This window comes from Lonchura striata, chromosome 7, assembly GCF_050655825.1.
Source record: "Lonchura striata isolate lonStrDom1 chromosome 7, ASM5065582v1, whole genome shotgun sequence".
In the NCBI taxonomy this organism is placed as follows: Eukaryota; Metazoa; Chordata; class Aves; order Passeriformes; family Estrildidae; genus Lonchura; species Lonchura striata.
The window spans coordinates 11,726,406-11,745,899 of NC_140709.1; the positions used below are offsets into that span (position 1 = coordinate 11,726,406).

At 39.6% G+C, this 19,494-nt stretch overlaps 1 protein-coding gene across 23 annotated transcripts in view; it reads left to right on the forward strand.

The window, feature by feature from the left end:
• Window positions 1-19,494, forward strand: part of CLASP1 (cytoplasmic linker associated protein 1) — a 167,001-nt gene that overhangs the window by 63,557 nt on the left and 83,950 nt on the right. For all 23 annotated transcript variants that reach the window (XM_085584914.1, XM_085584915.1, XM_085584918.1 and 20 more), the window contains exons 9-14: window positions 13,731-13,883; window positions 14,842-14,915; window positions 15,559-15,651; window positions 16,983-17,128; window positions 17,872-18,007; window positions 18,731-18,801. In XM_085584914.1, the coding sequence (XP_085441040.1) occupies window positions 13,731-13,883; window positions 14,842-14,915; window positions 15,559-15,651; window positions 16,983-17,128; window positions 17,872-18,007; window positions 18,731-18,801 (673 nt within the window). The remainder of the gene's footprint in view (window positions 1-13,730; window positions 13,884-14,841; window positions 14,916-15,558; window positions 15,652-16,982; window positions 17,129-17,871; window positions 18,008-18,730; window positions 18,802-19,494) is intronic.

The window sequence follows — 19,494 nt, forward strand, 5'->3', positions numbered from 1 at the left end:
TCCAGCTGGTAGAAAGAAGGTCTTGGTGTCACCTGGAATCCTGATGTTGCTACCCAATGAATACAAACCACCAAATATATTTTTACTTGTATGTAATACAAGTGTATTTTGCTTTGCATATATGAGTGGGAAGCTGTTCTGAAATGAATGATGTGGAAGAGCCATTGTTTTCTTTGTTAGATTTTACTCTCTAACACACATTTTGTTTTTAACAACTTAGTCCCATATTTTTAATTCACTCCATTCCTGTGTCTGAAATGAAATGTGTTTAAAATAAAATACTTAAATTCTTTGACATGTATTATTTTCTTTTGTTCCTTCTCTGCAATGTAAATTCTAGGTGTGTCTGGATACCTTGCAGCCCGTGAGAGACAAAGTGCCTTTAATAAACTTGAACTTAGATTTTTTGTTTGTCACATAGTACACAGTTATATTACAGAGAGTTGTAATTTGAGTGAGGACTGGCAGGAGGGGGTTCACTGGATGGGCTCACCCTTACAAAGAAAAATCATCCATTTTGCCTCTTGTGAAGGAGAAATGGTGCTCCTCTGCACCTCCTCTTCTCTGAGTCATACCTTTTCTCCTGTACAAGAATGTGAACTGAGTGGAAGATGACAACAAAGTGATCTAAAAATAAAGACTTAATAAAATGGGGATATAAGAAATCATGCAAATGTGAGGAGGCATCATACTCTGATTTCAAAGGTGCTTCAAAGACCTTTCCTTCCCTCAGCTCTTGCCACCTCTGTGACCTGATGGCTACAGATACTTGCCTTGGGATCAGTATCTTTAGAGCAAACTTAGAAAACAAATTTCTCCTTCTCAGTCATCACTTATGGTAAACCTGGGTTCAGGGAAAGATTTCATCAGTGCTATTGCACTGTAAAAGGCCCAGTAAGTACTTGAAGACCATTATTGCAACCTGGGAACCTGTTGCAGAGTTTCCAAAATAGGAATGTCTCAGACTTCATCCCTATTTTATTCTGTTGAATAACCTTGAAAGAAGCCTCTTTAGGATTGAAGCAATCTATTAATTTCTGTTATTACTCCTGATTAAGATTTATGCTCAAATGTTGTGCTATTTGGTTTTGCAGTTGGTTGCCTATACTCTCTCAAATGGTGGGATATTACAATTATATGAATCCATTTAATCTCGATTTCTGTCTGTTCTCCCACACCCCCTGGATACAAGGGTTTCTGTCCTTTAGGTCCCATAGAGGAGGTGGATCTAAAAGTCTTCCTGCATTACAGTACATGCCATAACGTGCCTGAACAGGAGGAAGGTCTGAATTGGTCCTCCTTGAATCACCCTAGATAGTTCTGCTAGGCTTTCAGCTTGTCTGGCAACTTACAAAATACCACCCAAGAAGTGATTGTTAGTGGGAAAATTAGACATTTAAATAATCTCTTGGGCTGATACTGTTTTAGTAATATTTTATTTTGACATCAAAGTGTGGAGAGTGACTTCATAGTAATGGGGAGTAAGGAATCATGGCTTCAGTCACGAGGAAGTATTTAATTGAATTGCTGGACTGAAAGAGATGCCTGACTCTTGCTTTTTGAGCATGATATGAGATGATCTGACAAGGAAGAAGTTGCATATGTACCAATTCCTGGGATGGCTCACAAAGCACAGTGTGCAAATTCCTGTTAGATGTGTTTTACAAGCATTTTTCTATTCCCTTCTCTACTTACTATCTGTCCTTCCCTGTGTGTTGTAGAAATTTAATCTCTACCTGTCCTCTGTACTTTCCAGAGCCGATTTTCATCTCCCCAGACTTTAACTCAGGCAATGTACATCAATTATCATACTAAGCTCTGGTTACTTAGATTTTTGTCTCTGTTGGGTAATCAGCATTTTAGGCAAGTAATAGAAATCCTTGTAAGTTTTAAGGTTATTGAGTTTAAGCTTTAGAGTGAATTGTATATCCTAGAACTGAAATAAAAGTAGGAACTGTTCATCTCAACATGTATATTTATGCTCATCTTCACAAGTTAACAAAGCAGAAGCATGGTGTAGTGGAGTCTGATTCTCCTGGTGACTTCTATGTTTATATTATAAGCAGCCTGCTGAAAAAGGGGACAGCTTGCTTCTGGGAGCTGAGCCTTTACAAGGACTACACTTTACAGCTTGCAGTTTAGGAGTAAAGTGTAAATGTCATGTATGAAAGGACAGATCTCTCTACAGCACAGACAAAGCAATGCAAGAGGGAAGAAGCTGCTCTCTAATTTGTCCATTTGAATTATCATTGCAGCGATCTTTCAGGGTCACAGATGTACAAAGTCTCTGTGCCAGCCAGACTTGCCTTAGGCAAAAGAGAGATCTCAAGCTTCTTAAAAAATGGTTCTTTGTATTAATAAAGTGTTGGTTTTTTTTTAGTTTTGACTTGTTGACTTCTTTAACTCTTGCCTGGAGGCAGTAGATGTGCCTGACTGAAACAGAAATCTATATAGATTGAAATCAGTTGGGTTTTGGTATCTTGTGCTGATAATGATTTCAGTAACTTTTGTGAATGAGGAAGGATTTATACCAGCCATGCTCACCACCTTGTCTCAGTCTTGTTCCACATCAGCTTCTCTTGGCAGAATCACCTGTGAGAAGTGCTAAGGAAAGATGAGTAATTTGACTTCTCTTTTCCTCCAGTAGTGGTGAAAACAGCTGTGCCAGGCTTTTTTTGCAATCAGCATTCCCAGCTTTTGAATGGGAACCTCTTTGGTTTTTAATGTTGCCAATTCTGTTTATGTTAGTATTTATTTTGTGAAGTCTTTAATGAGCAGATCCAGAGTAAGATGTTTAGTTGGGTTGTGGTTAGTGTTTGTGTTCTTTGTGGTAAATGTGAAGGATTTTGCTTGGCTTAATTTTCTTTAGGGCTAAGTTAAATTGTATTACCTTACACTTGCCATAGTTTAAGAGCATCTCAAGGGCTGTTACTTTGCCTCAGCTGGTGTCTTATAACTTGTTAAGCAGCAATAATTTGATCGTGCATCTGAGTCCTGAGGCAAATTCATCCTTCGCTTTCACTTGACAGACTTTGCCCTTGAACCAGAGGGAATCTGCTTGCTTGTAGATGTTTATTCAGAGCTTCCACCACCTCTTACCAAATTTTGAGCTTGATTAAAACAAAGAGATGAAGGTCAAAACTAGTCTGCCCTTAGTTCCTTTGTTTAGTTCTTCTTGTGGGTGAGATGGTCTCAGAGTTAGTCAAGTGGTACAGGAGATACAGCAGAGAAACTGGTAAAGTTCAGATCAAATGAATCAAGATTTTACTGGTCTGCCAAACACATTTTTTCAATTTGAATTTTCTATTTGATCCTGACATATTATTTGATGTAGTAAGTTGTTTTATGTGAGAAAACTGATTTCTTTCATTGTTCCTTCTTGGACAGACCAACTGTGGAAGTCTTTTACTGTGAACATAGTATGTGGAAGAAAACAGGATGGTTACTAAAGAAGTCAGATGATCAGCTGTGATCAGAATCAATTATTAAGTCCAACTTCAAGTTGTGGCAGATGATTTTGGATATCTGGATAACAGGCTTAAGTTTTACCTAGGTGCAGGGACCTGAGGATGGTTGAAAAAGGATGCTGAGCTGTGGGATGAAAGTGAACAGCAACACTGACTGAGTCCAAATGAAAATGGATTGGGCAGGAATATGTTAGATTGATTAGGACAAAACTACTTGCATTTTTTAACTGCCCTTTTTCTTTTAAAATAAATGGAGGGGGAGATTTGTGCTTATCTTTTTATAAAGTCTAATAATAAAGTCAAATAGTAATTACTTTTATCTGTGCTATGACTGCATTATTTATATTGCAAGCACTTTGAGAAAGATGCTTTCTTCTTTGTAGCACATTAAAGTTCCCTTGCTTGCTCAGGGTTTCATGTTGCCTCTGAAATATGAATACCAAATTTAGTAGGCTGAAGTAATTAATGACAAAAGGAAGGAAAGTTTCAGCAATGTCTTCCCTCTAGCTTTTTGTCTATTTTTCTTTCTCTGAGTATGACTGCTCTATTTGCTGTACCTAATGATGATTCTTTATGGGGGGGAATGTGGATGAAGGAGTGTAGATCTTCCTTTTATTTTAAAGATGTTGGGAAGTGGATGAAACGAGCTTCAGGAAAACAGAAGCCTTGCTGACTATTAATATTTTATGAATTGTGACACATTTTTGGTTTTGGTATTTTTCTTCCATGACTTTTTTTCCTTAAGCCCATGGTTTTCTTAAATTGAGGCTTTGAAGGATGGGTGAAAAAGGCCCAAGAAACAGATCTCAGGAATTGGAGCTTTCCACTTGTAAATAAGGCATTCAGACTGTGCTTATATTTATTTGAAGCTGTATTAAATATCAGTCTGAATTGTTTGTTAACCAACCATGTGAAAGCCATATGCTGTACTGAAATATCTGTCAAATAAGCTACTAGTTGATGTACTAAAACTTCTCCATGCTCACTTGAAACCATACAGAAGAAAATCTGAAATAATAGCAACTTTAAAAAAATCCTGCAAAGTTCTGCATGCTTTTGGATTTACCTCTATCCCAAATCTATAGAGCTGGAAGCAGAATTAGCCTAATGTGATGGGGATTAAATAAAATAAATCCTATATTCTGATACATCTTCTGGCGTGTGCTCTGACTTTTCTGCACTACCTGCAGTCAACTTCCTCATGTGTCCTTGGCTTTTGCTTCCACTGTGTCAAAAAAGTGGAACTAATCCTATCTAGATCATACACAAATCTGTGCACAGTAGTATTATGAGTTATTGCCAGTGAACATGCATTCTAAAAATTACTGAACAAGCATTTTTTCACTAAAAGTAAAACCTGCCTCATTACTTACTAGTTTCTGCTTTTAAGTCTTAAAAAAACCCCAAACATTTTCAATGCTACCTTTGGAATCACTAGTCTTGAAGGATCATAATAAATACAATTAGATTTTTCGAAAATGATCCTGAGAAAAGTGAAATGCTAGCTTTTCATTTACTGTGTTTATTCTTATAAGACATTGGGCATAAAAACCAAATGGGCTTGATTGTCAGGAAACCATTGCTTCCCTCTGACAGTGCTTGCCAAAACGAGTGATATGAGTGGGGATTGAATATTTCTGCCCAGCTCTAAGGAGTTGCTGCTCTAAGCTCTGGTTGCAGTTGAATGTGCTTGTGCAGACATTGCAAAAGCTGGCATGGGCTGCAAATGTTGGCACTGGTGCTGAAGCATGGTTTGTAAGATCTGTGTGCATGCAGCTTCTCAGAGGCTCTGCTTGCTCTCAGGGAGCTGTACTGAAGTGGGGGGGAGACAAGAATGTTCCTAAGTCCTCCTTTTATTTGTTAGGAGTAGGCAGAAACTTGTGCCTTCTAGTGTATCAGGAGAGTGCTGTGGCAGGCAGGCAGTGCTGCTGAATACTCCAGAGAAATGTCAGCATCAGGTCTGGTTCCCCATCCCTTTCCTTTGCCAACAGCTGCAGTGGGTGCTCTGGAGAGCACAGACCCAGCTCTTTAACTCAGTAGCCATTGTGGCAGGAGCTCAGAGGCATCTCAGACCACTGTTTGGTGACCATTTCTGGCTATAGAGCATAGCCTGGATCATAAAATTCAACTTTGAATTATTCTTAAATAAACAAAACTTGTCTGTATACTTTGCTTGTATATGTGTTTTCACGGTCTGTAGTAATATGCATCTTTATAAAAATGAAGCATTAATTTATGGTAAAAATTCCTGGTTATCATGCTGGTTGTGCCTGTTTTACTAGTTGATAATCTTTCTCAAAAGGCATGTAGGCTGGGGAGTTGTTCTGTAGTTTTCCCTGTGGTTTTTCGTTTGTCTCAACCACCTTCAGTCTAAGACATCTCATGATTACTGAGCATTTGACAGTATTTTAAATGGTCATATAATTAAAGTATATTAATTATGCATCAGGCCTGGCATTCTGGATGAGAGTCACTGATGTGTGTAACACTGTACAGTTTTTGCCAGTGTAGTACCCATGTTCTTGCATTAGCCTTTAACCAGACAAATATAATGCCTTGGGACAGAAGGCTCCTGTTTTCTGTGGCTGCACAGGCTGACAGCCTTATCTTTTCCTTCACTGTTCTGGGATAACTGCACCTGTTTTGATTCTTGGCTCAGAGGTAGCTGCTGGGAAAGTTTAGGCTGCCCCATCATCTCACAGGAGGTGCTGGGCAATGTGTCTCTGTTAATAATTGTAAATAAACATAGATGAAGGTGCTGGAAAGGGCTGGTTCTGCAGCTTCCCCCGGTCCCTCCAGCACAGCCGACTGGCTTAACTTCACCAACCCAGCCATCCTCTGAGAATTAACCCAAAATGAACCAAAGCTGCAGCCTGGCATTCTTAGCTCCTTGTAGATACCTCTAAAAAGCTTTCTTCTGCAAGACTCACGTGCATTAGTAGGCTTTGCAGGATGTTCTGTGGTGGCTGGAAGTGGGATCTGCAACATTTCTGTCCCCCTTAATGTGCTCTGTGTAACTGGAGACAATAAGATGCCGTTGCCTTTTTTGTAACAGCACTTTGTCCTAAAAACAGTGATGGGTGTTGGGATAGTCAGCATCGAGGTCAGCTGCACTGGTCATAATTGCCCGGGGTGGCAGAAGGATCTGTGCAGGGAATGCCAACTGGGGAGTGCAGGCTGGAGAATTGCCTCACCCTGTGATTCATGGCAGCAGATGGTGCAAATAGCTGGAAGTCTGGACCTGCTTGTGGGGCTGGAGTCACCTGTCTGCACATGGGGCTCCTGCCATTCGCTGGTGATAAAACACGGTCCATTGGAAGGCTTCATATTACTGGTATGCCTGCTAACTAAGTTACATAGGGTGTAGGCAGTCCAGGCAGGACAAAACACCATCTACTGATTCCACAGGTATCTCCTTGTTCCTTCAGGTTTTGGCAAATAAGCCCCACCTGCCAGCAGGTGTCTCCCTGGGAGCTTGGTTTAATCTTGGTTGCTGTTTTCCTGTAGCACCAACCCTGGGAAATACAGAGAACTCAATTTCAGGTGTGGCTAAGCTTCAAGAAACCTCTAAGAACAACTAAATTAAATTAATTTTTTTCCCAATACGTTGATTTTAATATGTGTTACTTCCACTTTTCCCAAGCCATTTGTAAATGTCCCTTTTTGAATATGCATAGAGCAGTTCTGAAGATAATATTGGGAAAATAAGAAAACATTTGTGGCACTACTTGCATCTTTAGTAGGAGGAAGAGAAAGGATCAGTACAAAAAGCTGTTCAGGAATGGAGCATGATCTAGACTCTGGTAATGCCCTGGGGTCTTCACACCCTTGAGAATGTCCCTCAGCTCTGTTTCAATTTACTCATACATTAAAATAACAACAAATACTTCTTGCTCTTGTTGAAAGGCTCTGCCTTTTAGTTACATTTATATAATTTTGAAAGTAAGTACTGTGCATAGCTGATCACAGAGCTGGCAATGGGGCTGTTGCCTGGGGTGCTGGATGTAGTGTGGGTGACCAGCAGCTGAGTGATGCTGATGCTGTCTGAATCCTGACGTTTGCTTGCTGCAAACACAGGGAGTCCAAGCTGTTGTCATAAGTTTTCCAGCAAATGCATGGATGGAGGTGAGAGTGAGGGGAAAGGTTCATTGATTGCTCTTTAACCTGGCACATCCCTGCTATGTATGCATATGGAAGTGGCGCCTGAGGGAGTTCCTGTGCCTCTGCAGAATGGAATTTTTCTGTCTTGTGAATGAAGGCAGAAGAATTCACTTTCTTTTATATAATTATTTGCATAAATAATTAAACTTCATTAAGGCTGAAGCAAAATCTTAATGTTGCTACTGCAGTGCAGCACAGAGGATTAATATTAAAGTAGGAATAGTGTGCTTTATCTGCAGTTCAGGTATGACAGGATGCTGCAACAAGGCTCATTCCCATAGTTCTGTCAAAAGATGTTTTCTGACACTAAAATATCTTCCTGAGCCATCCTGCATCACCAGCCTTTCTCATTGATTGGTATCTCTAGGGCTCAGGGACCCACTTCGTCTCTTTTATCTCTGAGGATTATGCTAATGAGAGCACAGTGTGGAGGGAGTAATAAGGTGGTGCAATTTAAAGGGTATTTTCTGGGGTCCAGAACAAAACTGGGGCAGCACCCCCAAGCACAGTCAGCAGGGAAAGCCACTGCAGTGAAACACAGAAGCAACACCCTGGTGTGGAGTCTGTTACAGGCTCTAAAATAGCTGGGGTGTTTGTGAAGGCTGGGCAGATGTGTGGACAGCCTGGCAGTGAATGGAGGGTGGGTGTCCCACAAGGCATGATGACCAAGCTCTGGGAAACCACAGTGCTAAGTGCAGGGCAGGGAACAGCTGCTTTTGCTCTTTAAATTGAAACTTTATGTAAATGTGCGGGCTTTTGGGCTGGGTGTGTTTTTCCAAGGTATGCACTGTGGATTTCCTGGTGCTCTTAAGGTCTGGGGGAAGGCTGTGTGGCTGGCTGGAAAAAGCACTGTGGGAATATTATATTTCCAAGGATTACTTTGAGGAAAGTAAATCCTTATCTCTCTCTCTCTCTTCTCCACTTTGATTTTGCCTTATGTACATGTCTGTGGCTGTCTCTCAGTTACTTAATGTTTTAAAAATCATTATGGGGTAAAGGCTGTGCAGCTCCTTGCACATGGGTATTTGATTCTTGTTTAGGTGTCTGTATGAACCATAGTAAAGGAATTGGTGAAACTTATAAATCCTAGCCCTTAATGAATTTATTTCAGTTTTTGATGCTTTTGTGAATTATTTTGATTGTTTCAGCTGGTGCTCTTTCACTAAGTATCATAGTTATTATGTTGTCTGCTATTGATATTTAATTTAATAAAGCTTGTAGGAATGTAACATTTATACCACCTCTTTTGTAAATCTACTTAAAGCTAATGGAAACTTTCATATGGCTGAAAACTGGCTAAGTGACAGTTTCACTAACTCTTAAAAACTCCCTTTTCCAGGTGTGTTAGTTTCAGGAACAGAAATTTCTTAAAACTTCTGTCTGCTGTGTTCTTAGTTGTGCTAATGCTTGTAGATGCTATTAGAGGGGGCATGCTGTGACTTGTTGATGTGATGGCATTAATACTGTCAACATAATGGTTTAAAAAATTCTGTACTGAAGTAAACAGCCTCATTAAATCCTTTTTATTTGTCTCTTGTTTTCAAGTCTTTAAAACTCCTGTTCTCAATCATGCCCGCAGCCATCCGTCATGGCTGCATCATAAATTGGAGTAATCTGATTCCAGGATTGAAAATTTTCATGTCCCTCAGAAGAGTAATTTACATCATCATAGATTGCATGATTTCAGATCAGTCTTCTGCAGGACGATTTTGTTTGTCTTACCAGGCCAGTCCCTGAGAGCAGATTTTGAATGTTGCCTGGGCTATTGCTTATTCAGGTAGATTGAAATTGGAATTTACTTTCCATATGCTTATTGTGTCTGCTTAGTCTGATGTTGGACGTGGTCAGATCAAAGTGTACAACAATTCCTCATACCAGTTTGGTAAAGTTTATTTTATCCTACTGGTATGGGTTTAATAAATACAGGGTTCCTTCATGAATCTGGAGACCATAGTGGGGCATCTTAAGAACACACAAAATGGAAAGCTCTCTTTCCACTCTGTCATCACTACAGAGTAGCTTCTTCTCTAAAGCTTGCAAACAAATAACTAAAACATTTGAATCTGACATCCTAAAGTTTTTTAAAGCCAGAAAACATAATTTTCATTGGAAAGGACATTTGAGACTCTGCTTTAAATGTCCCAGGCTGGTGGTGCAGGCAAGGGAAGTGCTGGCCCTTGTATACCAGGATTCCCAAATAGCTGGTGCAGCCTCTTCTCCCCACTTTCCACCTTGCCCAGACCTGAAGGGGTTACGTTTTAAAATGAATAATGACTAAATTTATTCGTCATGGACAAATGATGACAGCTGTTGAGATGCTCCTGTTAGTGCTTCCCAGGGGATAAAGTCAGGCTGGTTCCTAGTGCAAGCCAGCCGAGCCGGCAGACTCGGCTCATCTTCATCCCGGATTATTTGTCCTGGGTTCCCCTCGCTAGTAGGGAATTTCCTCCCTAGAAGTGAACCAAAGTTTCCTGGGCTGAAATGGGTGTTGCTAATAAGAATTGTGCAGATCTGCAGCCGTAGAGAGAGAGGACAGAGGCCATGGCTGTTTAAATCCACGTGTGAAGACAGCATGCTTAATGAATGCAAGGGGCAGTGATTGATTATGTTCTGGGCTGAAAGCTGCGGCGCTCCGTGAAGCACTCTTACATCTGGGCTCGCTATGGAAAATATGAAGGAATGTTGAGGAAGCTTATTTGCAGAAGGATATGTACTTGTAAGCAATTTTCTCTTCTTAAATAATGTAAAGGAATTGAAAAATGTGAAGCAGATTGTCTTCTCTCCGTCTCTGAGACAGAGTGGCGAGCAGACAAAGGCCTCTTTTATAAGGGCATGTCTTTGACAGAGTACTGTAAGGTCCTTATAAATGAGCACTGGGGGTGTCTTGTGATGGGAGAACGTCAGTGGTTATTTAATGTTAGAGTGGGGCACCGATTCCGCTTCAGTGCACCTCAGCTGGTGTCCTGAGAGTTACACCCATGCTGAATTTGCCATTTGTAGATATGCTGAAAAATATGATCTTAGTTCAAATGATTTTTATGAGCAGAAATCAATGGGTGGCAAAGAAAAAAAAGGGTTTTGTAACAATAATGTACAGTAGCTTGGTTTTCTGTTCTTTTCTGTACTCCCGTGCCCTGGTTTCTTTCTGTTCTTTGTTTCTCTTTCTGTTCTGTACACGTGCTGCTGGCAGATTTGATGTGCAGTTCTGAATGTGGTGCTGTCATTCTGCACTGCTTAGATGAGAAAATGCTGATGGGTTATTGAAGTAGTGTTCTGGTTTGATAAATATATAGTGCTTAGTTTGCACACTTAACAAACAGGGAGATGCAATTGTAATCCAGGCATCCTCAGAACTGTGGGTGGGCTGGTTTGATTGTTGGAGTGTTGTTTCTTTGCTAATGCTCAGAAAAGCCTGTGTAAAAAAGAAATGATAGTCTTATTTAGTTGCTAAAATGCTGCAGGAGTGTAATGCTTTTAATACCTGCATTTTTAACTTTTGATTTATTATATGAAAGAGCAAACCACACCCTCTTCTCCCTTCAGAGGGCTGAGGCTTTAAAATGTATATAGAAGAGGAAGTGAGTTAACTAAGACTGCATCAAGGTAGCCTGAAATGCAGCTGATGGAGAATTTTATTACCTGATGAAAGAGGTTATGAACTAGTAAAAGTACCTTTTGTTTCAAATATGACTGACTTTCTCCTGGCTGTTAATACACCTATATGTCAAATAATAGCTCGCTAAATATTTATATAGGAGCTTTTGAAATAAGTGCAACTGGAACAAGTTTTGCTTAGAAGTTTTTTGATTGAATGGCTATCCAAGTCTTTCTGAATCATATTTTAAAGCCTATTTTGATCTGCCCTGACCTTGGTGCAACTCACACCAAGTAGTGTTTTTGAAATAATTTCTGTTTGAACTAGACTGTGTCTTTTTGGGGGGAAAAATTTTAAATTCTGCTTTCCCAAGTACTGCTTGTGGTACAATTCACTGGGTGATGCACCTCCTAACCTCACAGAGGGTCAGCCCTCTGATTATTGCAAAAAATGGAGGGGGGAGTGGTGGGGAAGAGAGGAAAAAAAGGCAACTCAGAATTTAATTTGTTTTTAATCTCTAGCCAGTTGCCTTGTTGTATATTTTTCTATTAGGTGAGAAGCAATATTCATAAATCACATTGGAAAACTGCGTTAATAAATCTTCAGTAGCTGTGTTAACACAGAATGTAATCAAGCAACTTATTAGGAATCTGGCTAGACTAAACAATCTCTTGCAGAGAATTTTCATTTAATTGAATTAAAAACATATTTTCTAATCCTTTAATCGTTCTCATGATTGTTCCCTGAGCTCTTTTCAAATTAGTTTTGAATTACATATGTCAGAACAAGACTGGTGTCAACAGGGAGATAGCACAGTCTGGTCTCCATGGCTGCCTTCAGGCACTGTGTTAAAGAGACAGCCCACATCCTAATTATGCTTTATATTCTCTTTAGCTGTGTGACCTGAGATTTATCTGAGTTAAAGTTCTGCTCACTTTTGCCTTGTTCACTTTTTCCTGAACAACAGTACAAGTGCCAGTTAGTATTTTACCCCTTTGCTTTAGATTTGCTTTTTTCCTCTAGCCCTTTCCCATATTTCAGGACATCTTAAACATCAAAATGAAGAGATGTCCTTGTTCACCTTTTTTCACTTTTTGGATGCTTTTGTGTACCTGCATTGGATGCTTTTTGGATGCTTTTTGTGTCGGTATTGCGTTGTGATTGGAGAATGGCATAATGTTCACTTCTGCATATCAAAAATGTGGTGTGTATGTTTTTAGATGATCTGTGATAGTTCTCCTGTGTCCAGGTGCTAATGAGCCAGTGTTACTTAGGGCAGAGAAAACTGAAGGTGTTTGAGCTGAGAACAAAACAGGCTTTTCTTCCTGTTCTTTTGCCTCCCCTAGAATATGCCTATACTGTTATCAAGTTATTTTTTTACTTTCAGAAAGCTCAGCCTGTATTAAATTTTGCTCATTAGTGTCTCACTAGGCGCCTGTATTTGTTACTAGATGTTCCCAGATGCTTTCCTGAGCAGGGATGGATTAAAGCACCTGCTTGACTTTTTGCCAAGTGAAAATTGTGTAGGAAATGTTCCTCATCTGGTGAGAGTGAGTGTATACTTTGGGCTGCTGGAGAGGGATGGGCATGAAGCTGGTCTCAAATTTTGAATGAAGTGTTCCTGTGGAGAAGCCAAGTGATGGGGCTGAGCTGGCTTTCTGGCCTCAATAATTACGTGTTCCATCTATATCAGCTGCCCAACTGCTTTGTCACCTTTCAACCTAAGGCTGTTTTTTCAAGTGAATTATCTAATCTGTGTAAAACTGCGATATAAGCAGTCCTTTGGAATTGAAGTAACCTTGACTGAGAATCAAAGTGGCTGTAATTCATTTTTGGTTAATTTATGTTCATGTTTGGTGGTAGAGGCTGACATTGGATGTACACAGAAGGTTCTATAAGGTTTCATGCACCTTATATTTATGTTTTTATGAATTTGAGGAAACTTTTTTGTATTTCCTTGTAAGGAATCTCTGGTGTTAATTTAAAGAGTTAAAGGGGATTTGTAGCTCCAGATGAGTCTGTGATTAATGGTCTGTGGTTCATCAACAATATGGGCATTGGTGTGTGAGCTTTCCTGGGTGACACTGTTTATCCTTGGTCTGGTACAGGCAGTTGCTGCTGAATCTTGGATTTGCTTGTGGTCTTAGTTTTGCTACAGTTCATGTCAAAAGAGCTCTTGGAGGCATAAATGTGAGAGATGCAAACTGTCAACACCCTAAGTATTATCTGGGGCTTGCATCTTTCTGCTGTAGATTTGAAGTTCATTCTTTTCATCTGAATGCATTCATTGAAAGGGTTTATAATGTAGTGGCTGCAATAGCAAAGGATTGGGTTCAGTGAGCTGGTGGTATTCCATGACTAACTGGATTTTAGCATGAGGACACTGCTGAGATGGGAGCTGGCAGAGCAGGCTGGAAAATGTGGCATGTTTGCTATAACACTGGCATGTTCCTTGGGACATCCCTTTGCTTCATTGATCTTACAGCTGAGTGTGGCTTTTTTGGCAGATAAAATTTTTGATGATGAAGACTCCGTGGATGGAAACAGACCTTCCTCAGCCAGCTCCTCTACATCTTCAAAGGCCCCTGCAAACTCACGCAGAGTTGGGATGGGCACTACCCGCAGACTTGGCTCTGCAGCTCTGGGCTCCAAGTCTTCAAGTAAGCCAATAGCCTGTATAAATTGGTGTGTCTGTGAAGTATTTACAGTGTTCATATTGAGCTTCTTGCAAGCACTTCCAGACTGGCCCCAAAAATCCAGTAACAAATTTGTTCCTATGCAGTCATTATGTCTGTGATCTCTGCATGCCACAGCCAGAGTCTGGTAGGATGAATCTCCAAGCAATCCCCACATCCGCATAATTTATTTTGCATTTTGTGAGAGGTTGCACCTGTGTGGTTGTGCACTGAGGGTTATGGGTAAATCATGTTGGTGCTCCAGTGTGTAGATTTTTGCCTTTGTAGTTCCTACTCTATCTGAACTGAGGCTGCTTATAGATACATAAGCTATATAGCCACCCTTCAGCCCTTGCAGTCTAAACCTGACACACTGGCTTTCTTTTAAGACCTTTGGGCATTGCTGGTAATGAAGGTGCAGAAAGAATTCTGATCAGTCATTCTGAATGTTAGCAATTATTCTACATGTAGCTCTAATTCTATATGTGTCCTAGGGAAAGGGAGAGAGTTCCCCATATCAGGCAGTCTCTGATCTGATTAGTATTCCAGAGACTATTTATCTTCCTTATCATTCCTCTGTTTGTGCACCTGTCAGATACCCACCTTCATCTATTATATATGGGATTAAATTCTTTAAAATAAAGTCTCCCATATAATTAAAGTAAGTATTCCCTTTCATCTTTCAAACTGTGTCCCCTAACTGTGAGTGACTACTGTAATGACTTCCTTAATGTGCCCTGTGTGCCTATGAGTTGAAGGATGCCATGAATGTCTCACCAGTGCCTGGCATTGAATTTCCTTGCCTCTGCTTTCATTACCTCTGCTGCACTCCCAGGCTGCATGGGTAGTGAAGTTTCTCCTAAGTGCTTTGATAGCTGGTGGTTTCTTAATTGATTCTCTTGTTGATAACAAGATTGAAAAGGCTTTTTCATTTTTGTGTCAGCAGCCAAAGAGGGAGCAGGTGCTGTGGATGAAGAAGACTTCATTAAGGCATTTGAAGATGTCCCAACAGTTCAGGTAAATAGAGCTACCTGTTAAGCCATGCTATACTAAAAAGCAGAAGGTGGATATAGAATCTCATGCTAATCACTGGCAAGTTGTGCTTCATTAAGGGGGAAGCAGGTTAGAAGTTGAAGGGAGGCAAGTTTAAAATGGTGGGATGTACTAGCAGTTTATGTGAAACCCTTTGGAAACTGAAAGAAGCAAAAGTGACTTGGGTCTCAGGGATCGCTGCTATTGTGAGTGTGACAACTGGACCATAAATGTTTACTGATTTAGCTGGATAGCTGGGATGCATAATGTATCCCTTCTCCTTCACTGGAGGTTTGTATTTGGGACAGCTGAACAGCACATATGTCCACTCATGATCTTCTGTAGGTCTTGACTAATATAGCCATTAGTAGCTGTAGAAATGCTGCTTAAAATTGTGAAACTATAGTAAAATAATGCAATATGATCCTTCAATCGTGATAATTCCTAAATTTTTGGTTGCAGGCAATGGGTGTAAATTCTGTGCATTATGCAAAGCCAGTTGTGTCTAAGGCTAACACATGATGTTTAAGCATTGAGGTGCAAAGGACATAAGAAGGTAGTTGGGAAGTGATCTGATTTTATGGAGTAAATCCTGCATTACGATGCTACTCTGTATTTCAATTTGTAGATTTATTCCAGCCGGGATCTTGAGGAATCCATAAACAAGATCAGAGAGATACTATCAGATGACAAACATGACTGGGAACAGAGAGTTTCTGCGGTAAGTAGTGAATTTAGATAGGATATCTATTAATATAAGCTTTTTCTACAGTGAGCTTAATCCCACTGAGGGTACTGGGAGATCCTCAGACTAAGGCTGGAGTGTAGTTTTAGTGGTGAGCACCTGTTATGTTCCCCTGAATTTGAGGGAAACGTTTCCTTGTGAGGCTGAATTTAAGCCACATTTGTGAGGGAAATTGCTGTTTGATATACAAGAGTCTGTTGAGACAGCATCAGGTTGAATTGGAAGTTGTGCAGCAAATCCAGGTGCAAAGCTAGAAATTTGCTAGCAGGTGCTAAAATCAAAATGTCAAGTCTTATTCAGAGTATCTTAAAACTTACCTGATAAAGCAGAAAATTACTTTGCTTACAGAGAACTTGTTTATACTTCTACAAAAGGGAGGTATAAAATAATTTATCAAGAATCTACACACTTAAGTTTTGAATAAATAAATATGACTGCGGGAAGTGTGGAAGTGGAAAATTGGATGCCATATGCATGTCAAGACCAAATACTATTTATTGAGGTGAGCTGTGTTTTCATGATACAGATAGATGCACAGTCTTGTCTACACAGTAGACTTTCATCACTGCTGTTGCAGCTTTGTCTGTCAAACTCTGTATTACAGGTCTGAGTGGCAGACTTGGCTGATTCAGCTTACTTCTGTTTAATTTTATTTCTGTACTGAGTAACAGGCAGCTGAAATTGAGCCCATGTGCAGATGTAGTAGTGCAGGGGAGGGCCTGTGAAGGTGTCAGAGGATTGTCTGTAGGATGAGATGGTGGTCCCTGTAATATTAATAGGAAATTTCCCATTTTGATGGGGTCAGGGTTCCACTTCTGCCAGATAACTGTTCTAATGAAGTCAGTGGACACATTCTGGATATAAATCATTATTACCCAGGCCTGAGTATGAACCATGTCCTTTAAGTTTAGGTATCTTTTTATCACAAGAGTCAGCTCTGAGTTTGCTAAACATTAGAAGCTGCTGTAAATAGGGGAACAAACGAGAATATTTAAGATATCTTTTGATTTAAAAAAAAAATTGTTTGGGTTATTAACTATACACTTTGAGTAGCTGTATGTAACACTTCTGGATTTCTACAAGTTAGCAAGGATCTTCAGCTTATTGTACTTAGTATGTTAATTAACCCTGGGTTGAATATAAGATAGGAAGTAATAAAATTACTTGGACATCAATAACCAAATTCCTCAATGCATGTTGATGAATAATTGCACAAGAAACCTGGAACCAGATATTGGTCTTGAACATAACTGTCCTTATATTTGCTGCTCATTAACAGTCACTGCTTTCTTTTATGCTCCTAACAGTTGAAAAAGATCCGCTCCTTACTTTTGGCTGGAGCTGCAGAATATGATAACTTCTTCCAACACTTAAGACTTTTAGATGGAGCATTTAAATTATCTGCTAAAGACCTGCGGTCTCAAGTTGTAAGAGAGGCTTGTATCACCTTGGGGTAAGTTTATTTTCTATGTGTGTTTGAAATGTGATGTAGAAGAAAAGGAACAGGCACTGGTTAAAACACAATTAGGATGCAGCTTGTGCTGCTGGTGTGATACAGTTAAAGCTAGAACATGATTTTTATGCACCTGTTTCAAACCCCATCATGTGGGCCACTAATTGTAATTCTGCCAAGCCATGTACCTGAGTATTAAATAATGCTGATGTGGTATGCTCAGAATGAATGAGCAAGCCATGCCTTCATGCACAGGCAGGGAGGGAAGCACTGAACAATAAAGCTGAAAATGTTTGTTTTGTTCTGGTTCGGATTGAGCTAGTCTTTATTTCTGATGGTCTATCCTTTATGAAATACTTCAAGAAGAAGTGTACTACAGTGTTCCTGGCATAATTTTTTTTTTTAATAGGGAGCTTCAGAGAAGTTGTAATAGAATATTTTTTGTTAGTTTATATCACCGTGATCCCATTTGTTTGATAAATAAATTTTTAGCTGTGCTAGTTACTTTATTTTATGCTGACCTTACGGTTTCTCAGGGTTCAGATGAATATAGGACACAAGTGTGAAATGAAGGGAAGGGAACTGTTTTTTGAAACATGGTGTTATCTGTCTTTTGGAGTTGGAGTGGAGGTGACAGTTGCAAAGATTGAGATGTCAGATGTGCTTATGTCACATGTTCTGTACGAGTCTGACTCACTTTATCTTCAGCTCACTTACCAACATGACTTCATTTTGTTTTTCAGACATTTGTCATCAGTTCTGGGAAACAAGTTTGACCATGGGGCAGAAGCCATCATGCCAACAATTTTTAATCTAATTCCAAATAGTGCCAAAGTCATGGCCACTTCTGGTGTTGTAGCAGTTAGATTAATCATTCGAGTAAGTATACATCAAAAGAGAACAGTGTTATAATTTCTGAAAACTGCAGTGTTTCTGATGAAATATGAATGCTGCTGCAATAAAAATAAGATTAATGCCTAATCTACTTTTCTGATAGTGCTGGACTTGGCTGTTTCAGATGTTCTGCAGCCTTATGCAGATGATGCTTGTTAAGCTCTGCCAAAATAGTAGAAGAAATGTTTCTTCTTGCAGGACAAAAAATTAATCTCTCTAAGAGCTGAACAAACATTTTTCTTTGAAAAGGTTTTAGACCAACCTTGTAGCACAGACTCATCCTCTTAATTATGCTCTAAAATACCTCACAGACAGTCCATCTTTCTCAAAACTATTAGTTCACTATTAGTGGTGACTTCTCCCTAGTGATTCATTGGGTAAGCTGTAGGTAGCCTAATGTCTCTAAAATTGTCACCATTGGTAGTTTAGATCCTCCTGCAGTGACTTCAGCTACTTGACTCATGAGAGAGTGTCATTATAAGAGAATATCCAGTATTTATGAAAGGTATTTTAGCTGATAAATTATAAAATATTTTTAATATTAAAAATCTGTCTATATCTGTTAGTGTTCCTTTATCTAGCAGTTCTGTTTTTAAGTATTGAGCAATAATAAGGATCTGAATACTGAGCTCAGGTGTGTGAAGGAGATGGTCTTTCATTCTATGAAATTGTTGTGTAAAGATTTCTTCCTGTTCTCGTTTCTTCTAGCACACGCACATCCCTCGGTTAATACCCATCATAACCAGTAATTGTACCTCCAAGTCTGTTGCTGTTAGAAGGTGAGAATTTAGTTTGTATTTACTGGTTTTCCCTAGTAAATAAATGCTTTCTGAGAATGTGAATGTATTTGTTATTTTTGAAAAGGGTTGAAAACACACTTAATATAAGAATGAATATAGTTCTTCTCCATGATTTGAGTTCAAATTTGAAGCCAACTATCCTGCATAAACTGCATCATTGCAGAAAGGAAAAAAGCATTTTTCCACAAGGAGAAATGGTTTTTAAACTAATTGTTGTCCTTACATGTTGTTATAACAACATATTATTTTGTAATAATATTTTGCATTTTTACAGACAAATTCCTATTCCCCACTCTGGCTGTTTGTTACAGTGACTTGTTTTCTTTGAGCCAGTAAATCAGTCTTACATGAAAACATCATCTGGAAGGGAACTTGGACTGAATGGTCTAATGGTCCTGTCTGCACTTAAAATTGAAGTGCTTCAGTCCTCTACCTCACTGGAAGACTCTTGTCTCCTCCATATACTTGAACTGGTTCTCTTTGAGTTAGTCAAAAGGAAAGGCTTTGTGGTTGCTGTGTTTGGTGACAAACCTTAAACACGTTTCAGCACACTTGTGCCTTAAGGCTCCTGAAGTGAGGAAGGGAGATTAAAGTTGGAAGGTCTGTCCCGCCATGAGGCTAACTGTGGGGTTTCTGTGTGAAGCCTGGACTGACAGGTACAGTATATCAGTT